General features: G+C 44.1%; 2 protein-coding genes across 4 annotated transcripts in view; one reads left to right on the top strand and one right to left on the bottom strand.

The window, feature by feature from the left end:
• Nucleotides 1-10,769, bottom strand: part of FAM227A (family with sequence similarity 227 member A) — a 100,230-nt gene extending 89,461 nt beyond the window's left edge. The window contains exons 1-3 of the mRNA XM_073549461.1: nucleotides 10,590-10,769; nucleotides 6,814-6,944; nucleotides 541-626 (exon numbers count right to left, since the gene is read on the bottom strand). Of these exons, the coding sequence (XP_073405562.1) occupies nucleotides 541-626; nucleotides 6,814-6,937 (210 nt within the window). The 5' untranslated portion in view covers nucleotides 6,938-6,944; nucleotides 10,590-10,769. The remainder of the gene's footprint in view (nucleotides 1-540; nucleotides 627-6,813; nucleotides 6,945-10,589) is intronic.
• Nucleotides 10,770-11,006: 237 nt separating this feature from the next.
• CBY1 (chibby 1, beta catenin antagonist) lies at nucleotides 11,007-27,390 on the top strand. 3 transcript variants are annotated; one of them, XR_012220773.1, is made up of 6 exons: nucleotides 11,007-11,139; nucleotides 14,970-15,109; nucleotides 21,616-21,721; nucleotides 23,253-23,365; nucleotides 23,477-23,565; nucleotides 26,911-27,390. XR_012220773.1 is itself a non-coding variant. In XM_073549462.1 (5 exons), the coding sequence occupies exons 2-5, from the start codon at nucleotides 15,032-15,034 to the stop codon at nucleotides 26,989-26,991; spliced, it is 378 nt and encodes a 125-aa protein (XP_073405563.1). In that variant the 5' UTR covers nucleotides 11,007-11,139; nucleotides 14,970-15,031; the 3' UTR covers nucleotides 26,992-27,390. The 3 variants fall into 3 exon arrangements, 2 of the variants coding, with proteins under 2 accessions (XP_073405563.1, XP_073405564.1); XM_073549462.1 differs by lacking the exon at nucleotides 23,477-23,565; XM_073549463.1 differs by lacking the exon at nucleotides 23,477-23,565 and having other exon boundaries at nucleotides 11,086-11,235.
• Nucleotides 27,391-27,926: the final 536 nt, after the last annotated feature.

Below are 27,926 nucleotides of genomic sequence, written 5' to 3' on the forward strand. Positions count from 1 at the left end.
AGTTTCGATCCCTGATCAGTCAGCAGTGACCAAGAAACTGTGCTCATCTCTGCACTGCCTAGTAATTACAAGCATCATGGAGAGCTGCAGGAGAGTTGAGCTCTGAGAAGAACCATATGACAATGATGCAAAAACACACTCTGGTGCAGACAGCAAAAGATAAAATTGGGCAGGCAGGGTACTACACAGGGACAGACAGTCTGCAGAGGCATAGAGTGTATTATAAAAGTAGGATATACTTTGTCAGTGCTGGAGGCAGAGCTGTGATGGCAGGGAGCTAGCCAAGAGATACCTCACTGCATAGTCATAGTCATCCAAAAATTCCAGTCCTAACACAGACCACTGAAGCCGCCAGTGCTCGATTTATTGGGGTGACAGTCACAGATATGGCTGATTTTTAAATTTTTAGCACATTATTTTTACCTATAAAGTTGTTTTTTTTTTTTTTGTTTAGCCAAATAATTTCGTCATACTTTGAGTTTGTCTTCATTGTGGTCCACACAAAATTATTAGAATAAAGGAGAAAATACTTAACCTTACCAAATCATCAGTGACAGAACTGTTTAAGTGCTGCTCCAGATGTGCCATCTTTTGGCTTACTGATTCCACAGAGCCAACAAGGAAAGCTTACAGGTACGTCAAAGAAAGTGATTAATTTGGATTGCAGAATTTTTTTTTCGCAACTACTTTTACTACATAAGCAACAACAAAGTGAAACAAATCACTAATCAATGCACATTAGTTATATGAATATTCACTGTTAAGCTCCATTCCTACTCAAAGATTGTGAATAGACACAAAAATATTCAGAAAAAAAACATAGTTTTATTAGATGCATAAGAGTAAAACCCATATTAATCTACTGGCGAAAAGTACATTGGAGTCCCTGGGTACTTGTATTTGGTAACTGAACTTTTCCACATTATTTCACTTTTTATTATGTTTGTACATGGTCTTTTATATTTGTATCCACTGGGAATTACTATGTAAAACTAAATAAGGTTTTAAGGACTTTATTACTTTTTCTATTCCGGCCACATTGTGGAAGTGTAACGCTATCTATTAATTATAACCACTATCTGTGTTTTCCCTTTATAGGACTTTTTCATCCCCTCAAGTTCTTTTCATTTTTTTTTTTTACATTGTATGGATCTTATTCTTATGTATCTAATAAAACTATATCTTTTTTTCTGAATATTTTTGTGTCTATTCACCTTCTTTGAGTAGGAATGAAACTATTACCACATGTATACACACGTATGCTACTGACTGTGGAAACGATCATATTATTGCACTCATACCTCATGCCATAAAATACAACTGAAGATCGTAAAAAGATGACTACAGCCTTACTTCGACAAAGGATTCAGAAATGGCAGAGGAACAAGAGATATGATTGCTGGGTAATGGAAAAAGCCAAAGAATAACAACAAGGAGATCTATTTTTGATTCATTTACTACAGCAAAACCTTTTACTGTGTTGATCACCAGAAACTTTGGAATACTATGAAGGACATGGGTTTATCAAACCATCTGATCAGCGTCATTAGGAGCCTTCACATCGACCAAGAAGCAACAGTCCAAAAGAAACACGGCATGGTTCAAAGTAGAGCGAGGCATCAGACAAGCCTTCACCCTGTCACCATTTCTCTTCATTTTATAAGCAGAAGCTGTTTTCATGAAGTCTGGACCTCACAAAAAAGAACGAATCAAAATTGCTGGAGAATGCAGACGATACAACACTGATAGCAACAAGTGTATGTCACACAGTCTCTGCATACTCACCCGGCCATCGCTCCCACGCCACATCCCCTCGCCGCCCGACAGCCACGGCGGTCACCTCTGACTGGCGCGCGGCCGACGGCATCTTTGCATGCAATGCGCATGTGCCATAGGCAGCGGCCGCGCCTCCCTTCTGCTTCTTGTGCTCCGGCTACGCCCTGACCCGGAAGCACCCCGACCAATGGCAGACCAGACAGCGGCATATCAGGCCGCTTCCCCCTGAGGGAGGCGCCTGATCGTTGTGTTTCCTAGCACACTGGGCCTCGCTTCTTCATGTGCTCTCTGCAGTCTCACAGTCCCGTTCTCATGTGCTCCCTGCAGCAGCCTCGCAGTCCGGCTATCCGTGTCCACTGCCCTACTCCAGTCCTGCCTGCGGTGTTCCTGCTCCATCCTGCTCCAGTCCTGCAGTCCTACTCCAGTCCTGCCTCTGGTGTTCTTGTTCCATCCTGCTCCAGTCCTGCCGTCCTACTCCAGTCCTGCCTCCAGTGTTCCTGTTCCGTCCTGTTGTCCTTCTCCAGTCCTGCCTCCGGTGTTCCTGTTCCATCCTGCTCCAGTCCTTCCGTCCTCCTCTAATCCTGTCTCCTGTGTTCCTGCTCCAGCCATCCCTCCACGTTCCACTCTACTGTCTTACTCCATTCCTGTCTCGTGTGTTCCAGCTCTGTCCTGTCATCTACACTTCAGTGCCTCCACGTTCCAGTCTACAGTCTTACTCCACTCCTGTCTCCTGTGTTCCAGCTCTGTTCTGTCATTTACACTTCAGTCCCACAGTCATACTCCAGTCCATCCTGAGCCGCCTCTCTCAGTACAGGCTACCGTGGTACTCGAACCCCTGGGCCTGCTCCTAACGGTCCCTGTATAGGGGTCTGTTCCACCTGGCAGCTCGCCCGGGGCCCCTCGGTGCCAAGGCCCAGAGGGTCCACTCCTGGAGATTCCGGCTCCAGACCAGCCACGCTAACAGTGTACATGGAAGGAAGGACTTACTACGGAGAGTCAAGATGGAAAACTCGAACATTGGACTGTTACTCAACACAAAGAAGACAAAGGTAATGACCGCTGCTAAATACAACTGGGAAACATTTATGATGGATGGCGACATAATGGAAGTTGTAAAGGATTTCAACCAACATGGATCAATGATCACTCAAGATGCAGCAACGACACAGGAAGTCAATCTGAGAATAGCTATGGGCATATCAACAATGAAGTCACGGGACAACGTCTTCAAATTGAGGAACAATTAACTCGCGATAAAGACATGGCTCGTAATAATAGTTTGGTATTTTCTGTGGTAACATACGGATGCAAAACCTGGGTGATAAACAAAAGAGAAAAACAATTGACTCCTTTTGAAATGTGGTGATGTGAGAAGGATGTTATCAATACCATGAACGGCAAGAAGAACAAACAAATCAATGTTGGAACAAATCAAGCTAAACTTGTTATTTGAAACAAGGATCACCATGCTACGGCGTTACGCATGTGGTTGAGGAACCACTGTGCCACAGTCCGGGGAGAGCTTTGATGGGTGTAAGTAAACAACTACTTGGTTCTTCACATTAGCACCTGGTAGTGTGGTTAGACTAAAGCCCAGGTGTACACCAGATGTTATTCCAGGACAGACACCGGAGTCACAGCACCGGACTCCAAAGGGGTAGGGAAACAGGACTGGTAGAAAAATGCTGGATCAGGCACAAGGAGGATAGGTACAGGCAGGGCCGCCATCAGGGAATTACTGCCCTGACTGGTGTATGGGGCCCAGTCAGCAGAGGTGGCCCGCTTTGGGCCCCATCTCTTCTGCTGATCCGGCCCCAGCGGCAGGATTCTCCGATTGTAGTAACTAAAACCTGCGTCCGAGATGCAGGTTCGGTTACTCTATTGCCTTGCGGGCCCACAAGGCAATAGTTAAAGCCGCCAGCCAATCGAAGGCTGGCAGTGACCTCAGCGTGCACGTCGCCACAGTATGACGTCATTGTCATTCACTGGCAAGGGCGTGCTTGAAACGCTAGAAGAGATCATCGCCGCAGGAACGCGGTCAGATAAGAGCAAAGGTTTTTATTTTTTTTATTGAAAGTGGCAACCGCACTATGTTTTCACAGGCAGGATGGAGACCCATGGACCATGCGTCTCCATCCTGCCCGGGGCAGAATGGAGACACAAGGGTAGAATGGAAGACACGGGGGAGGAATGGGAGACATGAGGCAGGATGGGAGACAGATGTGTAGGATCATGGGGCAGGATGGATATGATGGAGACAGATGGGGCAGGATCAAGGGACAGATGGGGCAGGATCATGGGGCAGGATGGAGGCAGATAGTGTATGATCATGGAGCAGAATGGATATGATGGAAACAGATGGGGCAGGATCATGGGGCAGGATGGAGACAGATGGAGCAGGATCATGGGACAGATGGGGAAGGATCATGGGACAGATGGGGCAGGATGGGACATCACATGGGGGCAGGATAGAACATATGGCTGGAGCCAGGAATGAGACACACAGGGGGCAGGTTGGGGGATATTATTGCTATAGGGACTAATTAAGGGATATTATTACTGCAGTGATGTATTTATTTTATTTTTTGATGATACTGTTTTAAATGGATGGGCGGTCCTGTTACTGTGCAAAGCAACACTGTCGCCTTTTTTTCTTCATCTGGTATAGTTTCGAATTTGGGAAAAAATAATTAATGTATTCTGCAAGCGATACACTATATAACTGTGTTATTTCCTGCAGAGACGAGCCCTGGCTGGAAGAAGTGACGGCGGTCTGTGCTGGATAAAGATTAAAAGCGAACATGAAGGACTTCACCTAGAGACGTCACTGGTGAGTCAGTGTGTTACCTGTACCCTGACACTATACACTGTATACTATATACAGCGGTCCTGTGTACAATGTCACCAGTGATCACTGCATTACCTGTACATTATACACAGGAGCTCTGTATATAGTGTATAATGTCACCGTGATGACTGTATTACCTGTACACAGACACTGCATACTAAGTACAGATCTCCTGTGTATAATGGCACTTATGGTGATATTAGTATTGTGTTATTTTTATTACTGATTGGTATTGTAGTATTCAGTCAATATGAGGTATTATTGGTCATCATATGGTGGTAATATGTGGTCTGGACATGGTGTGGTGGTATTTGTTCCTTGTATGTGATATTACTCAGTCACTGTGGTGGTAATATGTGGTCTGGACATGGTGTGGGGTATTTGTTCCTTGTATGTGGTATATCTGGTCATTATATGGTGGTAATATGTGGTCTGGACATGGTGTGGCAGTATTTGTCCCCTGTATGTGATATTATTGGTCATTTTAAAAATTTAAAAATAAATAAAAATTTACCTAAATTGTATTGGATATATAAAAAAAATGTTTAATAGGTTAGAGTAAATTAGGACCCAGCCAAAAAAGTCTACATTGTCGTGATGGCGGCTTAAATTTTTTTTTGACTGTGGACAGTTTGAGGGGTGGAGGCAGGCCTGGGGTTGAGCCTGGGCGGAGTCTCAAGAGGGCTCCGAAAATTTTGCCAGTATGGGGCCCCGAAATTCCTACTGGCAACCCTGGGTACAGGAACACAGGAAGGACTCGGGTACAGGATCACAGGTGCAAATAGTGGTATAGGTGCGAACAAGGCAGATCAGGCTCAGGTCTGGGTAGTGGCAGCACAAACTCAGAAACAAGTTGCAGACACGATGGATAGGATCAGATGCAGACAGGAGGGACATGATCAAATGCAGACAGGACGGACAAGATCAAATGCAGACAGGAGGTAGGAGGATACACACTGATAACTAAAGTTGCTAAGGCACCTCCCAATAGGGGAGGGGTGCCTTAAACATCAGGTGTCTCCCAGCTATTGGCTAGGGACGTTTTAGAAAGTGCGCAATTCTGATACCTTCTTATGTGCGGAACTGCTATAAATTTTGGGCTGGTAACTTTGATTTTAATTAAAAAGAATTTCAAGGCGATGTGACCAAAAATAACTAGCAAACTGACAAACTACTTATACAGATCTACTCTTATAGATCCACATATACATTTTTTTCCCTAAAAAAGTAAGGCTACTTTCAGACTTCAGGCTTTTTGTCCCAGCATGGTGCGGCGAAAAACCGGACTACCGCATCCTGCCGCAAACGCAGACACCGGATCCTTCTTTCTGCCGGATATATTCCTGGCAGAGAAGGTCTTCCGGGCATGCGCAGTGCGAAAAACCGGTCCGGCGTTTGGAAGAAACATTGCATGCAATGTTTTTTCCAGACGCCGGACCGGCTATTTTAACCGGATAGGGCAAAAACCGGACGCGCTGCATTGCCATCTGGCGTAATGTGGCGGTAATGAAATAGCACGGGGAAAAAGCCGGATCTGGTCGAAACAGGCGCCGGATCCGGAAGTCCGTTTTTTCGCCGCACCATGCCGGATACCGAAAGCCTGAAGTCTGAAAGTAGCCTAAAGGACTTAAAAGGAAAAAGATCTATTTTTTGTTCTTTACTTATTTATTATTATTTTTCTAAACTTACACAGGGCCAGGAAGTATAACACATAATCTCTATTCTGTCTTGGAGGGCTGTCGTCTCCAAAACTGGTCCCCTCGTCCTGATTCCTTCTGTCTGGAGTCTGAAGGTTGGGGGGGGGTGCATTCATAACTAAATCATATAGCTCTCACCCTCCCCTGGTCCAGTTCCTGCTCTCTGCCATTGCTTTGGTATTAGTGTTTTGTTTGCAGTGGTGACGTTATGTCAACAGCTCACATCACCACTGCAGCTGATCTTTGAGGCATCATGAGCTGCTGTGCTCAGTGATTGGCAGCAGCAGAGATGTGAGCTGTCAACGTAGTGTCACGGCTGCAGCCAAAACACTAAGTCTGGATCAGTGGCAGACAGCTGACACTGGACTTGGTGACGGTGAGTATTACTTCATTTTATTTTACCAGACAGGACAGGTTTGAGAGCCACTCTTCTATAAGTGGAAACCCCCTTTAATTTAAAATATTGTTATAGTAGCAATTATTCAAGGATACAAGCTGGAGATTCGCACACAGTTTTTCGTGCTGTTTCCCTTCTTCTCTCCAGCTCCAAAGGATGTTCTGTCAAGTCTTCCACATAAAGAGCCATAGGGGAATTCAGACGATTAATTAAGTCCATTGTCAAACTAAGAACAAAGAACGAACAGTTAAATGGGATCAATTGAAGCCGGTGAATTTATTGTAAGAATGTGTCACGCACAGCGTAGGAAAGACTACGTGCAACATGAAGGGATGAGGGGAAATGTGCCCAATACTAGGGAAGGGGAGGGGGGGGGGGTGGAAACCTCTAGGCAGGTCTAAGGTCACCCTGTCTGCCCTAAATGTCCCTATATAGGTTCTGAACCTATCGCCGAGCAGGAACCTGCCTTGCCCTGGCGATAAGCCCTAGTTAGGAATGACGTGGTCCAACTAGTCGATCCCCACTACCACTAAAGGCAGTTGGGATAGATGAACAAGGGGAACACTTATCTTGAGAAGACTCAGAGATGTAATAGAGATGTCCCCTAGCAACACAAAAGAAGAAGACGGCCGACTGCTATAGCTCCAAGCCTCAACAAGGGGAAATGGAAATATCACTGACAACTCACAGCAGCAGTCTGGGAGTCTATAAACACACAAGTCCAGGTGTGTCAATTAGAGCTGGAGAAATGTTGCCACTGGGTCAAAGAGTCAGAAGGGTTAAGGAGGTGTCTGCAAAGCCAAATGCAGAGAATTTCTGAAGCTAGAGGCAGTAGGACTGTCTGCAGATTCTGACACACCCGTGACAGAATGGCTGCATAATCATTTTTGAAAGTTCTCTTGCTTTATATTAATATGAGCTGCTAATACCAGGATTGTAGAGTCATTCATTTAATTCCTGTTAAGCCACGTTCACACGTTCAGTATTTCACATCCATGAATCCATGGCTAGATGGATTATTCGGACTCGTGCTCAAGGCCCATCAGGTTTCAATGATAAAATCGACATGGCTGTGTTTTTGTGATTTTTTTATTTGTTTTTAAGTAATTTGTCTTTTGCAATTTTTTTTTTTTTGCTTTCCACTTGTTCATAATTAATGAGATGCTGTTACCTGATGTTTGGTGGGTGGGACAAGGGCAATGGTTGCTTTTAAATATGTTGTGAGCTTTGTCCTACATATGGCCTGTTGAAGCGCAATGTAAGTGCGAAACGATCATCGTCTGTACTTGCTCCATGGTTTTATCTGCCTGCTGTTGGTAACTTGATGCCACAATAAAGGATATTCTTTGCACGGGACGGATTGTGCCTATCCACTTTCTTCTCTATGGATATGCAGACTATTTTCCTTGGAAGTGGCACCCGTGTTCCCTGATGTGTGTGCAGCTTCATTAACCCGAGGTCATACAGCTGTGCCTTTGTCCTGCTTTTTTTCTTCTGTGGTATGCAATAGTTTATATAGGTGACATGTCATGACACATTCCCTTTAAGGAGAGACCTATCAAATACAACTTTTCAGAAATTACTATTCAGGACAGTCCTTGTCCCACTGACACCCCTGGCTGCCAAGGAGCAAGTCTCCACTCTCAGTGCCGAGTCTAATTTTAATAGTAGCCATATTTTGTATATGGCAATACCCCCGTAAGGCCTGGAATTTGGCAGGCATATCCCATAAGTACTTGCTTAGACTGAGATCCCTGGAATTTAGAGGTAAAGTCGCCACCCTGCACTTTGTCATGTTCCTGAAACCTTTCCTGAGTTTTTTCGTCAAGGTCATTATTCAGCTAAAAGAGCCCATGACTAGAAGGGAAAACTACTGACAATAAGTGTCAAAGTAATATCCACATGCAACGGAATGTAGTCCAATCCAAGAAACCAAGATTTCCCAGCAAAATCATTGCTCAGAGCAAAGTGGTCCCAACGTGGATCCTGGTGCCAGCTCTCCCCCCCAGGTATGTATCAAACACAGACCTAGTGGCCAACACGATGGAAAAGAAATGGAATTCATCAGATCTGGCCATCTTCTTCCAATTCTCCATGGTCTAGGCACTTTTGATGGTTTACAGGGGTGGAGAATTTTGTGTTTATTATTACCAAGATTTACTTTTTATAGAAACAAGCATTCTTTAAATTGACTGTTACAATTTGCAGTCGTTCTTGAGATATTTTCACTTTTCTTTTGTTTACAGCTTGTTGTCAAGGTGACCGACCACCACTACTGTCTTGCTTGTAGGCACTGCGCCGAAGCTGCAACCAGCATGCTCTAGCGATCCTGGCCAGCTTCAAGACAAAAGAAAAGTGTCAACATCTCAAGGAAAGCAGAAAATGTTAATCGGCACAATTGCTTGTTTTGAGAAGCACTATCCAACAATACCCATGTGAAGATGGGATGACCCTTTAAGAGCAAATCAGACAAACTAGCCTTTGCTATCCATGTAAATAATTGAGATTTGCACCCTCACGACCCTGTTGCTAAATTACAGGATGTCCTCCCTTGATAACCCTCACAATTTGGTCATTATTTCAAAGTTGCTCAGACCTTGAGGCTAGGCTCAGGTTAAGGCCGAGGTCAGATGGCCGCATAAATCGGACCACAATGCTCGGAGGCTCTCCTGACCTGATCATGACAGCAGGTATTTCTATGTCATGCTCAGGAGAGCCGCCGGCCAGTCTGGGCACTGTGATGCGATCGTCGTCCATGTTATAGAGTCATCTGACTGAACCAGTTGTCATATAAGGGAAACCATCTGATGATGGACGTGTGGGAACAGATGGCAATTGTGATTCCTAATTATTGTTCTAATGGGCTCATTTGGTCGTCCGTGCAAATCGGTCCGATGTTGAACAGCAATGCACGGACTGGCCATGAGTCTCTAAGCTGGAACACAACAGATTCATGTATTTTTGTGAGTCTATCATGCTCGGGTCAGGAGCCCCGCGGCCGGACTGTGCACTGCGGTCCGAGATCAGACTGATTTGCATGGAGGGCTGCATGAGCCTTTAAGGGAATCTGCCAGCATGCTTTCTAGCCCTTCTTAACCCTTTATATGCTCATGTAGGTAACAAAGATAAATGCATTGTTATATTTCTAATTGCTCTCCGCACTGTTATTCCGAAGAAATCCGTGATTTTGTAAATAAGTAAATGTCCTGTTAGGTGCTTCATCCCACCTATAGCACCTAATGAAAGTCTGTCTCCTCAGGTCATTTACATTCTCAGAGCCCGCTTCCCGATTGCTGGCGATCTCGCTGCCACCAGGGAGGCAATCTTGCGTCTGCGCTCATTGTCACGGTTTTTGTGCCGGTGCTGAGGACACTGGCATCAGGGTGCTGGTCTACATACATCGCCAATCAAGGCCGTGACCCCGACATCAAGCGCACAACATGAATAGGTGCGGGGGGCAGTAACCCGCTGAAGCCAGGGACCTCACAAGGGGGTGCAGGGGCTGGATATGAAGGATCAGGGGACATGAGACCAGGGTTAGGTGCTCCGGCCCGGGGGAAGCACCCACTTCAGGTGCACCTTCATAAAATCATGGATTTCCCTGTAATAACGCTGCAGAGCGCAAACAGAAAGCGATCAAGGCGTTTTTCTGTCAGTTACTGACATGAGCATATCAAGGGTTAAGGCGGTGATAACCTTCCAGATTCCTTTACTACATAGAAACCCTCTGATCTCCCCATGACACGGATCCGGGCAGCCCCAGCTTTCACCCTCACGGTACACCCCGCTATATGGCCGTGCACTCAGTTTACGGCGCTGGTGACTGCTCCCCAGTGTCGTGTCCTCTCCCCGCCACACATCGCTGCCTTACCTTCAGCCACCCTACAGTGGCCACCAGCTACTTCCGGCGTCCTGGGCTACCAAGGAAACCAGTCGGACTGTACCATGATAAACACGACGACGCGGATTACTCGGCCTTACTACACCGCACGTACATATACAAAGTGTGTCCCAGCGGCCTGCCCGTCTCCTCAGTGCTGTATTGCATCCCCCACCTTTTATCAAATGGTATGGTCCGAACAGCGAGGCAGTTAAACCCCGTAAATGTTGTTATAGCAACGAACGCTTGGGGTTAAACCATTCGTTCAAGGAGGGGGGGTCAAGCTTTTATATATCTATAGTTTTATTTCAATTCTAAGCACATAAGCAATAATGGTACAGATTTATTAAGAGAATAACTGGTTTATAAGGGACAGAATTTAGCATTGTTTAGTTGTATTTAGTGTTTCTAATATTTGCACCCCCTCCTAGCCGCAGTCGTTGGGTCCAGTGGTGTGCGCGCATGCGCGATCTGGCTTGTTGGTAACGCTCACTATACGGTCCGGTGTCTACTCTAGGAGTACGTCGGGAGCGGGAGGCAGGTAATGGGCTGGAGCTCCGCGTGTAGGAGAGCGGTCAGCGCTGTGCCGTCTGTCAGTCAGTCACTGCTGTGCATTGGTGTAGAAAGAGGATCACAAGTAAGAAAAGAGCAGTATTTCAGGCAGGGCTGCCACTAGGAATTTCGGGGCCCAATACTGGCAAAATTTTTGGGGCCCCCTTGAGACTCCGCCCAGGCTCCACCGTCCACCCTCAAACTGTCCACAGTCCCACCGCTCTCTCTTGGAAAAACACTTCTCACCAGTCACACATTAACAGTTCCCATCACCAGATCACACACATAGCCGGCAGCTTTTGCTTTGGACAAAAGATTTTTTTAAGCCGCCACCATAACAGGGTAGACTCTTTTGGCCAGGCAGTACTCTACTGTAACCTATTAAATATTTGTTAGAATATGCAATACACTTTAGGTATATTCTTATTTATTTTTCAATTTTTAAAATGACCAATAATATCACATACAAGGGACAAATACCGCCACTCCATGACCAGACAACATATTACTACCATAGTGACCGAATAATATCACATACAAGGAACAAATACCACCGCACCATGACCAGACCACATATTACCACCACAAAGTGACCAAATAGCACATACAAGGGACAAATACCACCACTCCATGACCAGACCACATATTACCACCACATGGTGACTGAATACTACAATACTGATCATTAATAAAAAAAACATAATACTATCACCATAATTGGCATTATACACAGGAGATCTGTATTTAGTATGCAGCGTCTGTGTACAGGTAATATAGTGATCAATGACATTATACACAGGAGCTCTGTATATAATGTACAGGTAACAGTGATCACTGGTGACATTATACACAGGACCGCTGTATATAGTATACAGTGTATAGTGTCAGGGTACAGGTAACACACTGACTCACCAGTGATGTCTCTAGGTGAAGTCCTTCATCCTTGCTTTTCATTCATCCAGCACAGATCGCCATCACGTCTTCCAGCTAGAACTCGTCTCTGCAGGAAATAACACAGTTATCTAGAGCACAGCTTGCAGAACACATTACTTATTTTTTCCCAACTTCTACGTTACACCACATGAAGAAAAAAAGGCGACATAGTGTCGCTCTGCACAGTAACAGGACCACCCCCCCATTTAAAACAGTATACTCAAAAAATTAAATACATCACTGCAGTAATAATATCCCTTAATTAGCCCCTATGGTAATAATATCCCCCATCCTGAACCCGTGTGTCTCATTCCTGGCTGTAGCCATATGTTCTCCCATCCCGCCCTCATGAGTATCCATTCTTCCCCATATTATCTCCATTGTATCCATCCTGCCCCATGATCCTGTGCGATCTGTCTCCAATCATGCCCCGTATCTCCATTCTGCCCCAGTCTCCAGCATTCTGCCTCAGTCCAGCATTCTGCCCCTGGGCCCCCCGGATCGCCGCTGTCAAAAAAAACAAAACAAAAACAATTTCTTACCTGGCCCGCACTCTAGGGACGGGCGAAGCTCTATCCCTCCACGCTGCAGCACGCTCTGGCCGGCGACTGACACTGACGTCAGACGCCGGCGAGGTGCGTGCTGCAGCTGACGCAGTGGCAGCTAACTATTGACGGGCCCGCATGTCAATAATGTTTAGCTGCTCCCGCAGCGCCGAGGGCCCGGTTTACCTGCCGGTATGTGCCCGGTGAGCAGAAGGGACCAGGCCCGATGCGGGCCCCCTCTGCCCACCGGGCCCCATATGCCAGTCAGGGCAGTAATTCCCTGATGGCGGCCCTGCTCCCAGAGTTGTGGTGTGACAAATGCATTGGGCCCGTCTACTGCCCGTACCGAACATTGGAGGGGCTCATGTACGCCACCGTAAAGATCGCACAGCTGCTCACTGCTGTTGTGACAGCGCTCGTGTTATTCTGTGGGGCCCTGATGATTCAAATAAAAGCAGAATGAGATTTCAGCTATGTCAGTAATTTTGCTGGTGGTATAACACGGTTTATGCACCAAAAAATGCAAAAACTCAACGTGTGCACAAGTCCTAATGGGTAGGAGAAGCTTTGTAATAAATTTTTTTTAGAGTGAAAATCTGATGGTAAAAACTGAGACAGTGATAGAAATCTTATCCTAAACACTGAAGAACATTGGCCTGGGTCTTTACATGCAAGAACAATCCGAGGTCTGAATAATAAGGCTTTACGCTGTGTGCACACGATGCAGATTTGCAGCGGTTCTGCAGCGGATTTTACCGCGCAGAAACGTTGCATTTCTAAATTGTGATGTACAGTAGCCTTTAAATCAATGTAAAAAAAAAAAAGCTGTGCAGACGCTGCAGATTTTTTCGTGCGGTTTTCCTGCGGTACAAAATCCGCAGCATGTTACTTCTTTTGTGCGGTTTTCCACCTCCCCTGTCACCAAATCCGCAGGGGGTAGACCGCAGTGGAAAACCGCATGAAAACTGCATGTAAAATGGAAGAAATCCGCAGGAAAAATGCAGGTCATTTAACCTGCGGATTTCTTCCATTCTGCGTGGAAAAATCCACAGGTCCAAAAAGTACGTCTGCACTCAGCCTTAGGTCGTGTGCACATCATGGTTAGCCGTCTGCCGGGATGTAGATGTTAAATCATCATAATTTCTTAAAGCACTTGTTAATTACTGGGACCGTGCATGTTAGAGGGGCTACTTGCATCAGCACATAACAGTGACAGACTGGCCTAGAGGCACCCTGCCCTCATGGTAAGGTACGGCGAGGGGACCATGACTGATGCCATGCATTCTATAGGAACAGGATAGATGAGGATCTGGTGATCTCAGTGGACTGTGCCATAGGGAATGACTGGAACATGGAAAAGTGATAGAGAACAAGGCCATGGATGTGGATCATGAACTGCTATTGGCTGCGGCTAGATATGACAGAAATACATAACCGGTGGGAACACATTGGACAGTCACTTTGCATTATAGGAAATAGAACTCTCTATATCCAATGACAAGCATTGAGTTAGGCCAAAAAAGTCTAGTCGGTGTGTGACCGCATGTGTGCAGATCGCATGCATTGTGTTCAAGTACCGGCAATAGCGTCCTCACTGCACTCTGTGAGGATTCAAAAGTCTGCGGTCACATAGTGACTGCAGAAATGTACCCTAAGGCCGGGCAATGCCAATGACTGGGACCCCCTCGGTAAGCTGGCAATGCCCTTTTCCTGCAGTAGCTGCTTTTGGAGACGTAACCATCCAGAGCTGATAGAGATTATAGCCCACCCTCTATGTGCCCTAAAGCCTATGGAGAGAGTTTAATTGAAGCATGACTGTGCATTGACCCCTGTGTACACCAAGACCTCTTCAGTATGTTCACGCGTGGCATTTTTGCAGGGTTTTTTTTTTCCTGCAGGAAAATCGTTGCGTTTTCATTTTTTCCCATTCATTAGAATGGGTGAAGAATACTGCAAAAACACTGTAAGAATTGACATGCTGCTGATTAAAAAAAAAAATGCAAAGAAAAAAAGCACAGGCATGTGCGTGAGATTCTTGAAATCAAAATGGCTTTGCTGGTACTTTAAAACAACAATTTTTTTTGCTGCAGAAAAAAAGAAAAAACTTAAAAAAAAAAAAAAAAAGCCACGTGTGAACATACCCTAACTGATGAAGCGTGCTAGCCCATTGTCCTGTCCTTTTTTATTTCTTGCATTATTACCTGTCTCTGTGGTGCAGCCGTCATGATTGTTGGAGGATCTGACATCTGCCGGAGGAGCACCATGACATTAGCCTGTACAACCTCTAAACTGAGGGTCGATGGCATTAATCAGTGCGGGTTTTCCCTCTTTCTTTTTGTAGGAGAGTATACACACTGTAGGCCTAGCTGCTCCGCTCTGGAATCCACCTGGAAAATAGGCAAGATGCCTCTATTTGGAAACACCTTTAGTCCGAAGAAAACGCCAGCTAGAAAATCGGCATCGCTTTCCAACTTGCACGCAGTATGTGTTATATTTTTCTTTTTATGGCGATGTTTTTATTTAGTCCATGTGCCAAAATAAATAGGTATGGTAGTCATGTAGGTCTAAATGGAGTCAACATAGGATTACTGCACCATCAGGGGCTTTACGCAGATTTTGGTTCTGTCCCACATTTAGGATAAGTAAAGAAAGTGTCAGCTTACCTGTCTGCAATGCAATCCCCAAGCCTGCCAACGCCCAGCACGGACTGTGGCGAGCATCCACATCAATTAGGAAGAAGAGGAAAAAAAAAATTGATCCAGTTTGAGATGTAGGCGGCTGCAATTTTACAAAGCTTTATTGGACAACTTAAAAATATGTTGGTTCTTTAAAAATCTCTTATCCCCTTAGTGACAGAGTCAGTTTGCAGCTTAATGACCGGGCCAATTTTTACAATTCTGGCCACTGTCCCTTTATGAGGTTATAACTCTGGAACGCTTTAATGGATCCCGCTGATTCTGAGTGTTTTTTCGTGACATATTGTACTTCATGTTAGTGATAAAATTTCTTCGATAAGTCTTTTTATGAAAAAAACAGAAATATGGCGAAAATTTTGCAATTTTAAAACTTTAAATTTTTATGCCTTTAAATCAGAGAGATGTGTCACACAAATTTCTTAATAAATAACATTTCCCACATGTTTACTTTACATCAGCACAATTTTGGAAGCAACATTTTTTTTTGTTAGGAAGTTATAAGGGATAAAAGTCGACCAGCGATTTCTCATTTTTACAACAAAATTTACAAAAAAAAATATTTTCTTTATTTCATTATGTTTGCCTATATAAGGGGGTGATAAACGGGGGGGGGGGTTATGTACTATTTTTTTTATTTTGATCACTATGATCGTTTATCATAGTGATCAAAATAATGAATGGAATCTGCCAGCCGGAGCCGGCAGATTCCCGGCGGGCGCACTGTGTATGCGCCCGCCATTTTCAAGATGGCGGCGCCCATCGGAGGACGCCGGCGGGACCACCAGGAGGGAAGTGAGGACCACGGAGAGGTACCGGGGGTGATCGGGGACCCTATTTCTCACTCCTCTGATGTGCGATCACATCAGAGGAAAGAGAAATTTAATGCATAATCACAGCCTTTTTTTTTTTTTTTTTTTTGTGGTCGCCGTTATAGGGTTAATAACGGCGATCGCAAAAGCGGGGTCAGTAAAAACCGACCGATTCATGTTCTCTGGGGTCTCGGCTACCCCTGGCAGCTGAGACCCCGGAGAAGATCCGACACTGGGGGGCGCTATATACTTTCTCCACAGCGCTGTGAATTAACGGCGCTGTGGTTTTAGTACACTCAATTACCGCCGTTAAAAGGCGTATCGGCGGTCATTAAGGGGTTATAGCAAACACCAAGCACACCAGTGAGGAGGATCAACGCGTTTCAACTAAAAAAAATCATGACAGACATTTTTTAGTTGAAACGCGTTGATCCTCCTCACTGGTGTGCTTGGTGTTTGCTATAAGAGATTTTTGAAGAACCAACATATTTTTAAGTTGTAAAATTGCAGCTGCCTCCGTCTCAAGCTGGATCACTTTTTTTTTTTTCCTCTAGTCTCTCATTTAAACCTGTTTACTTGCTGTTTCAGACTCAACCCAAGATGGGTGTTTTGCCTGCAGTCATGTTACATTTCTAGTCGTGAGCTTAAAAGTGCGATCATTGGATGTTGAGATCAGCTGAACACATACATACCTGTTTTGGAAGGGTTGGACAACAGATTAGATGCAGTTTCATTTTAATAATGATATAAGATGATCATCAAAATTAAGACCCGGCCTTAATGGTTCAGTTTTCTGTTTAAAGGGAATCTGTCACCAGGTTTTTGCCACCTAATCTGAGAGCAGCATAATGTCGAGACAGAGACCCTGATTCCTGCGATGTATCACTCACTGGCTGCTTGCTGTACTTTTGGTAAAATCAGTTTGATCAGCAGGATATTCTTGTAACAGGACTAGTAAATCTGTTGCCATGTAGTCCTCCATATTAATGAGCTCCATGTAACTCCGCCCCCACCACTGGCAGCTTTCTGCCTATGCTCAGTGTAAACAGAACACTGCCAATCAGTGGTTTGGGCGGGGTTATAGAGAGCTCGGCGTTTAGAGAACTGCTAGATCTGTAGCAGACAATAGTGTTTGTATCAAAACTACAGCAAGCAGCCCAGTAAGTGACACATTGCTGGAATCTTGGTCCATGCCCTTACATTATGCTGCTCTCAGATGGGGTAGTAAAAACCTGGTGACAGATTCCCTTTAACCCCTTTCTGACGTCAGGCATAATAGTACGCAGATGTTGGGCTCCCTCCATTTGATGTTGGCTCCGGTTGTTTTGAACTGCGATCTGTCCATGGCTATTAACCCGTTAAATGCCGCTGTCAAAACGCTGACAGCGGCATTTAACTCGTGCTTCCAGCCATCGGGCAGGAAATCCACCCACCGGTGACTTCCGTCACGTGATCGAGGGTCACCGGTTTGTTGGCATGACAACCAGAGGTCTCCTGGAGACCTCTATGGTTGTCACTGCTGGCTTGCTGTGAGCGCTACCCGGTGGTTGGTGCTCATAGCAAGTAATTCTAGTACATGGAGGCAAACTGGTCATCGCCTGTATGGAGCAGAGCAGATCGGGTTTTGGCAGCTTCTAGTCTCTCATGGAGGCTATTGAAGCGTGTCAAAAGTAAAAAAAAAAAAATAATAAATGTTCAAATCACCTTCCTTTCGCCCCATTAAAAATAAAACAAAAAAAAAATCAAACATAAACATATTAGGTATCGTCGCATTCAGAGTTGCCCGATCCATCAATACAAAAAAAGGATTAACCTGATCGTTAAACATCATAGTGAGAAAAAAGTCAAAGCGCCAGAACTACGTTTTTTTTTTTTTGTTGCCGTGACATTGCATTAAAATGCAAAAACGGGTGATCAAAAGATCGTATCTGCACCAAAATGGTATCATTAAAAACACCAGCTCGGGGTGCAAAAAATAAGCCCTTACTCAGCCCCAAATCACGAAAAATGGACATGTTACGGGTATCGGAAAATGGCGCTTTTTTTTTTTTGTTTATATTTTTATCAAAGTTTGGAATTTTTTTTTACAGTTTTCTAGTACATGATATGTGAAAACCAATGGTGTTGTTCCACAAAAACCAAGCCCTCACATGGCCATATTAAGGGAAAAATAAAAAAAAGTTATGGCTCTGAGAATGGGAGAGAAAAACGAAAACCCAAAACCGAAAACCCCTCCGGTCATGAAGGGGTTAAGCTTGTAATGAGATTAACATTTTATCTGAGCTCATATAATACACTGGGAGTATTAGTCCTTACATCAGATTACAGCAGCAGAGCACATAAGAAGCTTGGACTTTGTGCAGACAAGCAGAAATGTGGGGAAATTTCGGCTCTAAAATCTGAACTGTGAGACTGCTGCTCTGAATTTGTAGGTTGCATTTTGGAATTGGAACAAGAGAAATCATACAATATATTTACAAAGCTAATTTACTAAGTATAGAATTCATCAACTGGTGTTTTATAGTAAGCGTATGCTGCCATATGGCATATGTCAGGGGCACGTGGAAGGTATATCTGCAAACAGGAAGTCCTTTGTTTTCCTTCCCAGAAGCCAACTTTCAATTAGCTTTATTTCAAATGACAAAACAAATCATGGGGAAAAACGCATCAAAAACGCAGGTGACCTGCCACTGACCTCAGATGCAGATTTCACCTGCGTCAAATCCTGAGCCATTCCTGACCGTGGAAACATATACCCTTAAAAGGACTTTGTTCCACTGTTTTTCTATCCAATTATATATATTTCTGGGAAGTGTGGTTCACCATACTGACTCCACTGCTATATTCTTTTGTGTTTTTATCATGATTCATGACTTTGATTATTCAGGAAGGATATTTATGTGTGGTTTTTGCCTATATCTGATACTCTCCTTTTAAAAGTTTAAATAAAGATATTTCCTTTACACTTTGGCTTGTACTCCTATGTATCTATGCATTTAGTAATTAATCCTTTGGGAGAGCCTTTGAGTTTTGGTCAGTTCGGTAATGCTCTCAAAATGTTATTTAGCTTATTCATTTGTTGTTCATACATTTAAGCTTTTGAGTGGTCTTTAAAAGCTTCAGGTTTCCAAAATACCAAGCAATTAAAGATGACCTTTCACCAAATGTTTCATGTTGAACTGGACACATGATGTAATGGCTGCTGCAGAGCAGAATGAGATTTTTTTTATTGTTTTTGTCTCTCTTTTGCGAGATATTAGCAGCCAGTCAGTGTTTGACACCCCAACAGTTAACATTCTCTAAAGTCCCTGTGGGCGTTACCAGAGAGATTTCACTGGAGGCGTGTACTTTTCGCTTTCTGACACTGACCAATCATAAGCCGCAACACACTGGGGAAAGAAGATCACGCCCCCACAATAGCAGCGACGAACGTCTGCTCTCCTCACTGCAGAGATGTGCTGGAGCGGAGTGTGATTGTTGGGCAGCTGTCGGCTCATCTCTGGCAGTCAGTGTGGGGGGGGCTGTGCTGCAGAGTTGCCTATTTTTACAAAAACTTTAATTTAGTTATAGTAGATGACAAAGAGAATATTAACGGAATGCTTCTGGATAGCAAGAAATGAAGTTTGTGATTCAGTGAGTGTTTTCTGCTTCAAGAAAATCATCGGTCATGTGAAGACATCATTTTCAAATGCTAAGAAAGTTTGAAAGACTTTTCCAATTTATTTCAATGTTAATTATTTTTGCTTTTTATATGAGGAGGGTTTTTTTCTACTGAAAAACTATTAATGAGAAAAAAGGAAGTGTAATCTGCTCCAAAGGTAGGCACTGTCACGTGAAAGAAGGTGGCTTTAAAAAAAAAAACTTGCTGTTTTTAACGACTCTGCACATTGTTTTACTGCGCAGGGTGGGAAAGGGCTTTGTAAGGATGTCATTAACCCCTTACCAACATATGACATAGTTACATCATATGTCGGCTACCTGACTAGCCCACTTTTCCCATCATGATAGCTGTGTTATTCAGTCTTCGTCTGTCAGTAGCGTGTGCAGCAAAGCTCCGCCGCCGTTAACCTATTAAATGCCACTGTCAATCTCTGACAGTGACCCTTACAGCATGGGATCCAGTTGAATGAGCACGTAGGTGGGCTGCGCTGCTGGACTAAATCAATTCTTCAGAAATGGTGATGAGTAAAAGGTTTTTTTTTTTTGTTTTTTTTTTATTTTCAACGAATATCAATGCCGTACCGCCGTCTTTTTCAAGTGAAAAAAAGTTTGGTTTTTTTCACTTGAAAAAGACTCCAGGAACGACATTGAAACATGTTGTGAATAAAAAGCCTTTTCCTCATGATTTCTGAAGAATTCACTCCTGCAGTGCAGCCCACCTACGTGTTCATCCAACTGGACCCAGTATCTCACGGAGGATTCATACACCAGCCATGGGGCAGGAGCAGCTACTTTTCTTAATGCCTACATAGGAGTTGTGCCGGTCACCCCTCCACCAGGTGAGCGTTATCAACATTCTCCCTCCTTAGGGTATCTCCCAATTTGTGCGTTCTGTTTCCCACTTCTAGATGGACACATTTACCGCATGTGGGAGCGTCATTCTACGTGCCCATAGGCGCCCCCATGACACTGTCGCTGGGCTTTAATGGGTTATGATGACCGTGGGGGGTCTGCTGAAGACCCCTGTGCCAGTCAGGACAGTTCTTCATAGGGGGCAATACTGTAGTATTTCTTTATATAGCTCAAACTGTCGGATGATTGCAAGTTCAAGTTGCCAAAGGGAATGAATAAAGTGAGAAGTGACAAAATTATTACAAATATAAAAAAAATCCAAGTTCAAATAGTCTCCTTTTCCCCCCATTAAAAATAAAGAAAATAAAAAATACACTTGTGATGTTACATCCATAAAATTCTGACCTATCAAAAGATAAAAGTAACCTGATGGATAAACAGCTTAATGAGAAAAAAAAATCTAAACGCCACAATAATGGTTTTTTTGGCCGTCGTAACATTGTAAAAATGCAATAACAGGTGACCAGAACATTGTCTACCCCTAAAAAATACCCTCACGCTGCCCCATCGACCGAAAGATGAAAATTTTATGGAGTCTCAGAAAATGGTGACACAAGCGGTACTGTATAATGAACACTAAATACACTTTGAAAAAAAAGTCACAATTTTGCTGCACTTGACTTTTTTTTTTTTATTACCTTTTTTTAATTGATTCACATGATAAAATGAATGGTGTCATTTCAAAAGTACAACTCGTCTCGCAAAAAAACAAGCCCTATGGGGATGGAAAAATACGTTATGGATCTTAGAACAAAGGGAGGAAAAAACAAACACGGAGAATAGGCATGTCAGGAAGGAATTAATTACTCCATGAATTACTCTTTGCACTAGATACACTATTATTTATTCCATGATTACTTAGATTTCCTATCTCATCCTTTTTTTTTTTTTTTTTTTTTTTCTCTTCTAGCTGGACCGTACGACAAAGGAGGTGGAGCTTGGTTTGGATTATGGGGCCCCCAGTATCAGTATTGCAGGGCAAAGTCTGAAGTTTGAAAATGGCCAGTGGATTACTGGTAAGTGCATTATTAGAGTGCAGGCAATGTTTTGGCTCATATTTGTACAAACCATGAGAGTGAACCTTGAGAACTCTTCTGGAATTACCTTATTAACCCTGGTAAAGTCGTCCTCTCCATTCTTTACCTGTAGCTCATGTGTCTTCATCACTGATGCCCTAGTGGCTAATGATGCTCTGGTGGGCATAGGGGAACATCAGCCGAAGACTATGCTATTACTAAAAATAAATCACTATACAAAGATCAACACTGATATTACAGCCATATGGTGATCATATAGTGGTAGATACCAGCTCTGCAGAACAGATAGGAGATTGCAGTACAGATATACACAGTATAGTGACTTACAGCTGACATTCTTTCTGATGGACTTATGGAGTTGTTCACTTTTCCCGTCTTTTCCATCTGTCCCAGACCAACACGACAACTTCTCCAGCCAGGATTCTGCTGCAGAGATTAAAACAAAGACACATTTGACTTCTCATATTTCCAGCACCGTCTCCATCTATTCCCAACCAGCACAAACTCCTCATCCAGCGGATATCTCAGCACTGAGCCCACTGCCTGTACAGAGTATGTTGGGCCCGCTGCCTCCCCTGCGGCAGGGGTGGAGTGTGGCGGGGGCCGCTGCCTCCCCTGCGGCAGGGTATGATGTCCTCACATTTTGACGTTTCCCACATTAGTACCCAAGTTGTATATTGGTTCCCATATTTTGAGGGCCCCCACAGTAGCCCCTAAAATGTATGATGGTCCTCCTCAATGTATGATGCACCTATAGTCACACAAAAAGTGTTAAAATAAGGAATGAAATTTAATCGCCTAATCTGGGGTCCTGACGAGTCCACCGTGCAGACCAATGTGTTGATCTTCCTGCACTACCGCGCTCTGCCACGGCAGGATGATACAATAGCCGAGGTGCGGGAGCATTCACAGGTCGTCGCACTGCATGGGAACTCTGACTTCGGAACAACGTCGGGACTGTGACCTACCTTCCTGTCCGAGAGAGGTAGTCCGGGGACTTAACTTGTCTGTGTTAACGGAAAATTAAAGAAGTCATGTATTTTTAAAGCAGGGGTGAGGGGAGACAAACATACCAAAAGAAAAATCACCCAGTCTTTAAGGGTTGCAGTTCGGAATCATTACATTATTTTACTTAAAATCATCTATTATAGAATTATATTGTTACATTTTGGTTATTATAAAAGTCAAATTCAATCAGTTTCTCCGATTTCTTACATATGGGTGCCATTCTAGTTTGTTTGGTTGAATAATTCATCAGCCAAAAGACTGAGAACTCTGGCCGGATTAGAGGAATTAGAAATGGATTTGGAGTACTGCTGATCCATGGCCGTCTACGGTGTCATCTTGAGGGTTTTTGTCCAGTAGTAGAATTTAGACGTTGGCTTGCTTGTGCATAACAAAGGGGGGAAAAAGTGCTCAATATCGTAAAATTCTAGTGGTGTGAATAGGAGATAAATGTAATCAGTTTGTTTTCTGTTGGATTCGATATAACACTACATTCTTCTGATAGAATCAGGGGGTACCGGATCACAGAAGTCAGTCCAACATCTTCAGAAGAGGAATCTGCAGTTGGAGGAGGAGAATAACTTGCTTCGTCTGAAAGTAGAGTTGCTTTTGGACATGGTAACTAATGGTCTAAAGTGATATAATCTCTGACACCTGTATAAGTGTGGATGCAACTTTTTGCTGGTGTTAAAAAAAAAAAAAAAAAAAACCGTTATCACCTATCCATAGGATAGATGATAACCTGAGCCTCGCACTCCACCAAACCCACTCATCAGGATCGGTGTGAAGATCGCCAGTCCTGTTGAATCATTGCCAAGGTTTGTAACAAAGTTTATAACGCTCTTCTTTTACTATTTGTAAAGATCTTCTGTAATCATAAATTGATGGTTTACAACTGGAATATGTCAACACCTTCTGATCAGTGGTGGTCGAACCTTAGAGACGTCACTATTCCTGATTATGAAGGGGCAACAGAGCAAGTCTAGCATTGCCCACCTTCAAAGTTTTATACTGTTTCTATCCACTGACTGCAGGGAGCTGTAGCGCCATCCCACTCATTATTTAGCACTGCAATCTTTTCATTCTGAGGATCCCTAACGATCGCAATGATCAGGATTTCCAGTTTAATAACATAGCTGACGTCTATTTTGTTGTCAGCTAGCCATATATATTATATGCGGATTGGTTAAAATGTGTGATAGTGGTGTGTTTATTTTTTTTAAATATATTATCTTTATAATAGGAGTAACTGAGGACCCAGCACAATATAGACACCTGGGAATTGGAAAAGCAAAGTAGAACACAAATAGAAAATAATGGAATGAGGGCTTGCAGACCCAATATTAAATGTGGAATCTTGACTGGTATTCCTGATGATTGTATAAAAACATGCCATGAACAACCTACGAGTGACATCTGGGGTTCTTTCTTTCCATCATCAACTGATTATACAGTCTAGAACTCTGGTATTTATCGATGCATATACGAAGACAAAATGACCCTCAGGATCCCTCCGGGTCTCCCTGGCTTCCCATCTAACATCTCTATGCACCAACAGTGAAACTCCTCTCGAGTAACTAGTATGAAATGCATGAACAGACCATTGTACCCAAGGCTTCTGAACGCACCGAGCTGTATCCCTGGTCAGATGCGTCTCCACCAAGGCCACAATGTGATCTGCGAGAAGACTTTGATCTTTTTCTGGGCGGTTTTTATACCTCTCACATTCCATGTCATACATATCATCTCAGACCCCATATTTACTCCACTGGATATGGCCTACATCAGTACCTGGGTAAAATTTAGAGACACTACCCACAAACTGAAATTGCTGCTGGCTGCGAATTATACCTAGAAAACAAATAAAACCACTATAAAAAAAAAACCTCAAAATGGAAAAACAATACGGGAGCAAAGTCCTGCTCTCCCATCACGAAATAAACACAGGGATACCATCACTGAGCTCAGTGTCCGGTATTGTTGGTAATCCGGACGTCCGTGGAAAAAGCTCCACTCAAACCATCAATAAAAAGAATTTTGATTAACAGTAGAGACGTTAGGATTCCTTCGCAGCAGACCCGCTGTGGGACCGCAACCACTCAGCCGCCTCCGCTGGATCTGTAAAAAATATAGAAGAACCCTCGTGGACCACCCGGAGCCTGGCCGGATAGATCATGGAGTACACGATATTCCTCTCCCCCGGAGCCGCTTCTTTATTTCCATGAATTGTGCTCGTTCTTTCTGAAGTTCCATGGAGAAATCCGGAAAAATTGAGATCGTGGCATTGTTGAACTTGATGGGACTTTTTTGTTGAGCTAGACGTAGAAACGCATCCCTGTCCCTGCAATTGAGAAGGCGTGCCAAATAAGGTCTAGGTGGGGCTCCAGGAGGAAGAGGTCTTGTAGGAACCCTATGAGCCCTTTCCACAGCAAATGTTGGGGAGAAATCATTTCCCAAAGAGGTTTTGTGCCAATCTTCCAGAAATTGTTCCAGATGTTGACCTTCCGAACGTTCCGGCAGACCAATAACTCGGATGTTATTCCGACGCATTCTATTCTCCAGGTCATCTGCTTTTTGCCTCCATGCGTTCACCGAGCCCGCCGCTTTCGTAAGCTTGGCTTCCATGGGTGCAATGGTGTCCTCTACCTTGGACACCCTTGACTCCACCTCCGTAATACACCCTCTCATGGCCTGCATATCTTGTCGAAGACGCCCCACCTCGGTATACACGTCCTCTATTTTCCCTGTCAGCGATGTCCTAGTTAAGGAGATGGCCTGCATCAGTTGTTCAAATGCTTGCTTGAGGGTTAATTTCTCCTGCTCACTCTCCTCTTCACCCTCAGAGGGACTGTTTTTAAGTTGAGCCTGTGAGGGGTTATTTCTGAGGGACCGCGTAGTGTCAGAATGGTCAGGTCTAGCAAACTCTCTCAATTTTTCAGCTGCTCCTGCCCCCTTGGAGCGGTTCATTTTCAATAGCAATATGGCACAGCCGGGTAACAGAAATGGTATGTCCAGGGGACTCTCAGGTCCAAGTTATGAGCACAGCAGTGCTGTAATATAATAATAGCAAGTGTCCTAGGGCCAGCACAGAGCAGAAGGGCCACACAGGAGGATAAATCCAGGCTCTAGGGAGTGACCGAGAGGCCTTATGACTGGGGAGGGATCCACAGTGCCCACAGAGACAGCAGCCAGGGATGGGTCCAGAGGACCCTGGAGTAATAACAGCGACTAGCTGGGTGACTTAAAGGGGAGTGCGGGGCCCAATCTTCCAGAGCACTCACCGCTTCTCCCTTTCAGATCCACAGGATATGTGCTCACCGTCCTGTCAGCGCTGAGAGGGGGGAGCCAGCGCCGCATCTCTCACAGACAGAGCGCGCGCTTCTGAAAATGGCCGCCGCCTCGTGCAAGCCCTGTCGGCTGCCCCGGCCTTTACCGCTATCTGCCCGCCGAGATTCGGCCTCCCGTGGGGGTCCAGGCGTGTTCCACAGTCCAGTGGGTCCAATATCGGCAGGTATGCCGCGGCACCACGAGTCCACTGACCGGATCAATGTCAGGATGTGAGGAGCTCTCCCTGAATGCGTCCTCTCTCAGCCACTACATAGCCACGCCCCACAGTCTAGAACTCTATTTTTATAACTTGTACTTCTAAAAATGTCATGCCCCGTTACATGGAGGAAGCACTGTGCTCACGGTTTCCTTTCCCTGCTTAGAAGAGTATGGTTAGCAGTTACATTTTTATTTTACCTTTTATAAAGTTTTTTTCTCTTTCTCTATTATGAGAAACATTGACAAGTGTTACCTACTCTTCATGGTACATCAGTAATACATCTCGGTTGCACACATCCATTTCTGATTGGAAAGTGCTCAGGTAACAAGGGAGATCAGGTATATGGAAGTGACACTTTCAGCAGCGGCATTCGAGAACGAGTTGTCACCGTGGCCTGTAAGCGTGTAGTAGAGGAAATGGTTGCATAAGTGTATGATCCGTGCAATGGTTGACTTTATAATTCGACCTTTGGTTGCATGCAATATCCTGATCTATGGCTGTGTCAGTAAGTTCATGAAGCACTTCTATAGTAATGTGGGACGGTGGGTGAGCCTGTGCATGTGAAGGCTGTAATATGCAATATGTTTCATCTTTCTCCCATTTTCTACATCAATAGCTCTCCGAGGCTACAGCAGAATCCCATCTAAAGGATAAGGAGCTGGAGGAAATGAAGAGCTTGAGTGGACGAAGGAAATGAATGAAATATGCGGAAAGGAAACCCAAATGATCCAGAATCGGCCCACGACGGAGTACGTTCATCGTCCAGAATATTGATAATGCTCCTCTCCTAATCCCACCTCGGCTCCAGGAGTCTTTCATCTTATTGGGACCATTCTCCCCATTCACTTCAGCAGACCTTTAGCTTCATTCCATAAAGTTCAATTATTTATTTGTATATAAAAGTTCAATGTTAGATTTATAAAATGTAATTTCTACTAGCAATCTCTCCCCGAGTAGCAAAATTACCAGTCAAACCTCATGAGTTTTGGGGTTTTTCTTAATTGAATATGACATTTGTGTATATTGCCTGCCGATGGTGCATTTTTAATAGTTTTATTTCTATATAAATTTTGAATACAATAGTGCTTATTTTAAAGTGTGTTGTTTTTTTTTGTCGTCTTTTACATTTTTATTTTGTAATTGTAGGTGTAAACTCCAAATGCATTGTAATGAATCTTGGTGGTCTCACACACTGTATTTGTTGTAGAATTATAGACTAACGTTCCTCCGCACAGTTCAGTACAAGTAGCTGGGGCTGCACGGGGACATGTATCGCACAACAGAAACCGCTGTTGGGACTCGAAGTGACACAGCCAGTTTACAGCTGTGAATAAGGGCACATTCAGATGAGAGTATAAAGCAGACCTGTCGGACAGAACACTGACTCGTGTTATTCAATAGGGCTGTTCAGATGATTTTTCTCAATCCGAAGAAAAATATTGTAGAATGCGCTGCTTTTATCCCGAGTTTTGGCTGAGACTCGCTCATTCAAGTCTAAGGGTGTGTAAAGGAAAATCTGATCCCAAACAGACCATCCGAGTGGCATCTGATTTTTACGGCTACATCTGTTATAAACCCAGGAACCTGTATATGATCATTTACATTTATTAATGTATGGGAACGGATCGAACA

This window comes from Dendrobates tinctorius, unplaced genomic scaffold, assembly GCF_039654945.1.
Source record: "Dendrobates tinctorius isolate UK_male_01 unplaced genomic scaffold, ASM3965494v1 ptg000159l, whole genome shotgun sequence".
Lineage (NCBI taxonomy): Eukaryota > Metazoa > Chordata > Amphibia > Anura > Dendrobatidae > Dendrobates > Dendrobates tinctorius.